The 6,776-nt window shown below is 62.8% G+C and overlaps 1 protein-coding gene across 13 annotated transcripts in view; it reads right to left on the bottom strand.

Moving 5' to 3' along the window:
- The window catches only part of LOC105296357 (GON-4-like protein), a 32,142-nt gene that overhangs the window by 3,882 nt on the left and 21,484 nt on the right, over positions 1-6,776 (bottom strand). For 9 of the 13 annotated variants that reach the window (XM_023534413.1, XM_023534409.1, XM_023534411.1 and 6 more), the window contains 9 exons: positions 6,493-6,609; positions 4,524-6,218; positions 3,832-4,087; positions 3,142-3,323; positions 2,126-2,323; positions 1,144-1,287; positions 576-719; positions 365-484; positions 95-208 (listed from right to left, as the gene is read on the bottom strand). In XM_023534413.1, coding sequence (XP_023390181.1) covers positions 95-208; positions 365-484; positions 576-719; positions 1,144-1,287; positions 2,126-2,323; positions 3,142-3,323; positions 3,832-4,087; positions 4,524-6,218; positions 6,493-6,609 — 2,970 coding nt within the window. The other 4 variants (XM_023534410.1, XM_023534420.1, XM_023534419.1 and 1 more) reach the window with 4 other exon arrangements.

The raw sequence follows: 6,776 nt of genomic DNA, 5'->3' as shown, positions 1-6,776 counted from the left end.
CGTGCTCCCGTGCACTCAGCAAGGCTCGCAGCGGCACCGGCCTGCGGCCCCCCGGGCCGGCTCGGAGCAGCTCCCGGCGCCAGCCCCTCCTCACCTTGCTGCTGCAGTGGCTACAGTTTCTCCGTCTGTTCTTCTTCAGCTTGGAATCGGGGCCTCCTTCGTGGCAGGAACAGGCACAGTCCTTGGCCCCGTCTGGCCAATCCGCCTCCTAGGAGATACCTGGGCTTGGTCAGCTGCCACACACTCCTGGTGCCAGGCGGGAAGCTAAGCCCGCCCGGCCCAGGCCCCTGGCCCCTCCTCCGCACGCTGCCCAAGCGCTTCAGGCCGGACCCAGGAGCACGGCGACCCCCATAACCGGGTCTACCTTGTCGTGACTCTGGACCCCAATCTCCTTTCTCCTTTTGCTCTTCGAGGCTGTGGGTGTCTTGGGAGCTTCCTCTTCCTCTTCCACATCAGGCAGTGCCACTTCTTCGAAGCCATCGAACTGGGGAGAAGGCAGTGCCACTCGGCACGGACTCTGGGCAGGCCCCGCCTGCACAGCCCCACCCACCCGCGGCCTCGGCCTCAGCCCCTACCTCGTACTCCTTCTCCTCAGTCCAATTGATCTCTTCGAAGTCGCCCATCCGGCTGGCTGCTGGGCGCAGGTGGTCAAAGAAGACAGAGAACTCGTCCTGCAAGTGGTGGTGGCCCTTGAGGAGATGCCACATCTGCGTCTTGAGCTGGGAAGAGTTGCAGAGGAACAGATGAAGTCAACAGGGCCTCTGGAGGCCGCGTTCCAAGTCAGCCCCCTCTCCTTTCGAGGTCCCCTGGTCTGCAGGAGCCGCACGGACGCCCCCAAGAGCTAGAGCTGGGAATCCTGGACCTCCCTCTGCCCGGGGCCCGGCTACGCGGGAGGATGCTCCCCGCAGACCGCGTTCCCAGCCAGCACGCTCTGCCCCATGGGCTCCCAGCCCATCACCTCCTGCCCAGAACTCTCCCCACAGGGCAGTGATGGCACCCCTGAGCCTGCAAGGACCAGTCACTGCCCCACCCCAGGAAGTGCACGGTGCCCCAGAAGCCAGAGGCTGCAGACTAGCTTCGAGGGAGGAGGCAGGGAGAGCCTGCGCCCCGACGACGGCGGACACAAGCGGGGCAGGGGGGCACCTCGGTGGCCTCCTGCGGCGGGCAGTCTGCACAGCTCTGCAGCACCCTGATGATCTTCTGGTGGTGGGAAGGGTTTTCTGCGAAGCAGATTTCCAGCTGCCGGAGAAACTTGCGACTCTTCTCGAAAGCCTGCTGCTCCTCGAACTAACGAAGGAGAAAGACGGCGGGAGAGGCGTCACCTGCACAGCTGGAGCAAGGCTCAGGGCTCCAGAGCAAGAGCCAGGGAAACGGGCGGGGGCACAGGGGACTCTGGCTTACAGCCCTGTGATCCTTCTTGAGACCCTAGCATCTACCCTTGGATCACAGGCATCTAGCGACACACGTAACCAAGACGCGAATGGAAGATTCGAGAGGTGAATGACAGCACGCGTCTCGACTTGTTTACCGTTTCCTGGACTGTGACATCGAAAACTCAAATCCACGTGGCATTCCACAGTTTACAAGGACGTTCACACATACCCTCATCCAATCCTCACGACGAAACACGTCATCACCCATGGCCACATAGCTGCCTAGAGACCCTCACAGTGGTCTCGTTATACAGGATTACGTACTGTAGTTCACTGTTCGCATTTTATAATTTCTATAATACATATGTTTACAATGTACGCATTTTGCCATTCATCATCTAACTTTCTCCACAACATCGAGACCATCCACGCCGTGAGGGCAAGAGTCGCAGTCTTCCCTCATTACTGCGCTCCTGTACCTGGGGCTCCGCCTGACACGCAGCGGACACTCACAACGCCTGCTGCACGCCAGTGACGAGAGCAAAGGGCACTCGGTTTAACAGGCCCTTCACTGGTGACTGAAGGCGAACCCCACACCACACGTACAGAGAACGGGGCGTGGGCTGGGAAGTGCTCGTCGCCTTGGGCTAGGGGAAGAAGAGCGACTGGACACCTTCAGAGGACCGGACAGGGTTTGTCGCCCACCCTCGACCCACGTCGCTGAATCCCAGCGTCTTTGCCTGCCGACTCACCAATCCACAGGCCAGAGCCTGCTCGGGCAGCAGGAAGGCAGCGAAGTCCTTCAGCAGCTGCGGCCAGTCCTGGAGCAGAAGCCGCAGGCTTCCGTAGAGCTCCACAGCTGTCTGCCTCTGCGGACCCGACTCGAAACCGTGGATGACCTGAAGGAAGTCCTCGTACTTGCCAGGGACGTGCTGCAGGGCTTCTCGCACCTGCAGACAGACCGCGGTCACCAGTGCCCGCTCCGCACCCAGAGACGCCCCAGCACGGGAAGGAGGACGTGCTGTCAGAGCCCTGGAGGCCACGCCTGCAACGGGTCCCCAGAGCGCTGGAGACAGACAGAGCCACGAGCAAGGCACAGCTAGCTCCTTTTCCGGTAGTGGGCAACTAAAGCGCTCCACTTCCTGGGGACCGCAGCCCTGCCTGCAGAGCCAGGAGGGCTGTCCTCCAGCCCGCACCCCGCCCCCCGCCTCCCGACGCCAGGGCCACTGACAGCGAGCAGAGTTTGCTGCCTGCTCTCCAGCCACATGGTGCTATCTGAGGGCCAATGACATGATGGCCAGGGCTGTTAGGAAGCCAGGAGGCAAGGGAAAGCCATGCCTGTCCCTGTTCGTGCTCCACCTTGCTGGGGGAGGCGGGGTGAAGGGACCAGGAGGTCAGCGAAATGACAGCTATGCAGGGAGCTGCCAGGGACAGGCTGCCTCGTGCCTCCAGAAAAAAGTCACTTCCCTGAGAGCCACTCTGGCCAGAGTCTCCAGGTCAGTAAAGGCCCTGATGGGCCTACCCAGCGACAGAAGCCATGGCCACCCGCTGACGGTGGCAGCATCCCAATTCCTAGACAGCAGAAGGGTGGTGCTGAGGCACTAGCAGTGAGCCTGCTTGTGACTGAACCCCATCTCCATGGGGTTCCCCAGCAGCCCGGGAGAGCAAAGGCAGGGGCATGGAGCTGCTACACAGCTGGCAGGCAGACCGCACTGTAGACGCCCCAAGGGACACGGCCTGGACGGGGGAAGCGCACGCGCGAGCCTACCCTGGTCAGATACGCCTGCGCAAAGGCCAGGTCCTTCTGCGCCCGTAGCGGGTCCCGCTCCAGGATGTGCTCGTCGTACAGCAGCAGCAGCTTGGATGCATCCTTGCTGGCCCGGGCCCGGCTTCCCCGCCGGCTGCGTGCACGGTGCGAGCTCCGGCCCCTCCCAGTGGCTTTGGCGCCCTCTGCTCGGAGCACATGGGGGACAGAGAGAGAATGTTCTAGCCCTGCGACCCCACCCCACCCAAAGCCTACGGGTGGTGGTCCTGACAAGGCAGAGCGCTGCTGGGGAGGGGCTGGCCGCGCCCCGCCGTCTGTCCAGCCAGCTCTGCAGTCAGCAGTCCCAGAGCATGCGCCCTCAGCGGGACTCCCCAGGGACGGCGGCACTGAGGGACAAGCAGTGTCTGTGAAGTGAGCACAGCCCTTGGCACTGTGCCTGCGGGTGATCACAGGCCAGTGCACAGTTCAGAGAAGCCTCACACTCCAAGCAGCTGAGAACCCACTCACACGTCTGGAGTGCCCCTTCTCTGCGAAGGCACCAACCTAAACCTCTGCTCTGGGGAAGGGCGCTGCGGGGGCACCCGGGGGACTTCCTCCGGACACTCGCCGCCTGGCTTTAAAGCTCGCCTCTCTGCGCCCGTCCTCTGGGCAAAGGGCCAACCGGGACCTGGCCCAGACACGCCGCGAACCCACCTGCTGGCGTCCTGCTGGTCTCTGCTTCCGGGGCGGCCTCGGGCGAGGCGAAGGGGGCGGGGGGCTTCTCGGCGAGGCCCCCGATGGCTCCGTCTGCCGCTCCGTCCTCCTTCTGCAGGCTGTCCATGCCCTCCGCTTCCTCCTCCTCCTCCTCTTCGGGCTCCGAGTTGTCTTCCTGCGAGTTCTCCTCCTCGGACTCACCCTCCTGGCTCACGCGCCGCTCGGACGCCAGCCAAGTCAGTTTCTCCATCGTTTCCTGCAGACCCCAAGAGTGCACACGAGGGCTGGGCAGGGCTCGCCGAGCACCGCCTGCTCTATCGGGAGGAGCTGAGGCTAATCAATTGGGGGTCCCCCCAACTGTCAGAGCCCGGTCCCCGCACCGCGGAGTCACAGGGGTCGCTGCTGGACAGCACGGTTTTTCTTCGCTGCAGCCCACACGATCTGTTTTGTAGGCGTCCACAGCATGCTCGAGGGACTCAATTAACGTTTAAACGCATTTAAGTCAAGTGTGTTACGTAAAATTTCTCCCTTTTCCTCTTCTCTCACCTCAAACCCGAGCTGTGTCCCACAACGCACTCAAACGTCAAAAATGACCTTAAGACTACCTCCGGTGCAGCGAGCGAGCAGGCGGCCCGCCAATAAACTGCCCGCATCCCCGAGCCCACAACCATCCGAGAACGCCCGACGCGCACCTGCAGCTCCGGGACCGAGAGCACAGACTCCTCGGAAGCTGATGACATCTCGTCCTCCTCATCCTGGGTGAGGTCGTCGAAGTCCTCTTCTTCCTCTTCCTCCGGCCCATCCTTCTCTCCTCCTGCTTCGGGCCCAGCTGCGGTCCCCGCCAACTGACCATCCGCGCTGGGTATATCTTCGGGTCTCCCTGGGGGGCTGGTGAGCACCCCCTCGGGGTCGGTGGAGGAGGGCGCGTTCTCGGGATACTCTCTGCTCCCGTCTCCTGAGTCCCCCGCCGTGGGAGGCCCTTGAGAAGCTGCGGGGCTTCTAGCCGGCCGACCCTTCTCCTCCCTGTGCGAGGCCTGTTTCCTCGCCTCTGCAGCGCCGCCTGGTGCCTCGCGTGGGAAGCCAGCGTCCACGTCCACGGAATGCTCTTCTTTGATTCCGCCGCAAACGGCCGGCTCCGGGGAGCCGCTAGAGACTTCCTCCCCAGGGTCCTTAGGCTCCATCTTGACCACTTTTTCCATATCCCCAGGAAGAGAGTTCAGAGACGGCTGGAAGCCCTGAGCCAGTGGCTCCACAACCTGCCCACCCCCTTCTGTCTTCACAACCGTCCAGACGTAGGCGCCACTGCCCGACAGGTCTTCCCGGCACGCTCTGTCTGCTGCTACGGGCCCCGGGCTGCACTCCTTCTTGGGGCAGACAGTAGTGCAGAGAGGAGACAGTTCCCGGGGTTCCGACTTGGGTACCAGACCTGGAAAGGCACTTTCCCCTTCTCCCAAAGGACAGCTGGTGTCCAAAACCACTTGAGCCTTATCCGCAGGGGTGGGCCGCACAGGAGGATCCACGGAGCCGCCGGAAACAACTAACGGCGGGGTGGGGGAGCCCGCCAGGGGCTGGTTCAGGGGGCAGGGGAAGGGGGCGGGGCTCACCAGGAGCGCGGTGATGGGGATGGTCTGGGGGGTCTGGGCCACAGTTGCGTTGACAGGCTGGATCACGTTGCAGCCACTGCCAAGGCTCACGACCTTCACAGTGGTGGCGGGGACCGTGAAGATGACAGGTGCAGAGTTGATGAGGGGGACAGACTTCAGACAGAGAGAGGCCTTCACTCCCTTCCTCTTGGGGCCTCTCCGTTTCACGTAGGGCTTTCGAAACTTTGAAGCGGCAAGCGAGGGCAACATTACTTTGGGCGTGGGAGCAGAAAGCAGGGTCTGGGGCTCGGACAGAGGGAAGCTGCTTCTGGCCTCAGGGGGCATCACAGGCAGTGCCGCTGGAGACTCAAAACTATCACCCCCGGTGACCCCTAGTGGAGGACCACCTGGCACCGCGTGCAAGACGGTGGCCGGCTGGATCGCGGGAGGAATCCGGACCATCGTTTTGCCCGGCGGGGCCTCCGCCTGTGCGGACCTGGCGGGTGCTCTGCCAGAGCTGGAGCTGGGCTGCGCCGAGGGGCTGGGTCTGATCAGGAGCGGCTTCAGGGCGGATGAGCGCTTCTGCCTCCAGCCCTTCCTGGAAAAACAGTTGGCCACCGGCTTCAGCCTCAGCACCACGGCCTTCGGCAACAGCAGCGGGTACCGGGTCTCGCCCCCCGGCCCTGAGCTGCCCTTCCCTAGGTCTGGGTCCGGCTTGACCTCGGCAGTACCAGTCACGTGGCCCGGCTCTTGGACACCGTCGGCCATGCGCTGCAACTCCTCCTGGATGGATGGCAGACTGGCCTGTTGGGAACAAGGACACTCCGATCCAGCACACGTCAATCTGGGGATGGAGAAAAGGGGGGCTTTCTACGCTTAGATGACCCTTCTCAGGTCACCTTCTCAAGGGTGATTCTGCAGGACAGCAAATGGCCGTGAAGACTGCACCTGACTGCACTCCCCAGACTGAGTTTCCTGCAGGACGCGCTCGTCCCACCCACTGCTGAGAAGGCTGCGGAGTGCTGGGGACGTGGCGGTGAGCGAGGATGCCGCGTGTCCACTGAGGAGCGGGGCCTACCTTCAGCCAGAACGGAAGCCGGTGTTCCTCCCTCTCCACAGGCGGCCTCCACTGATGCGGCTGGATCTCGTCACAGCACCTCCCTAGGACGGGCAGTTGTTTGGTCTTCTTATAAAACTGGGCGTGAAGAAGCACAGCTTGAGTTATGCTCCCTTCAGAAACACTGCCCTCGGCCAGGCTGGGCCTGGGGTGGGCAGTGGCTTGAGACAGACCCCGCACACACACATCCGCATACGCACGTACACAAACAGCACCTGATGAACGCCTCTGCGTTTCAAATCAAA

This window comes from Pteropus vampyrus, unplaced genomic scaffold, assembly GCF_000151845.1.
Source record: "Pteropus vampyrus isolate Shadow unplaced genomic scaffold, Pvam_2.0 Scaffold124, whole genome shotgun sequence".
Taxonomy (NCBI): Eukaryota; Metazoa; Chordata; class Mammalia; order Chiroptera; family Pteropodidae; genus Pteropus; species Pteropus vampyrus.
Note: the sequence above shows the minus strand (reverse complement) of the source record. Positions and strands in the feature narration are given on the sequence as shown.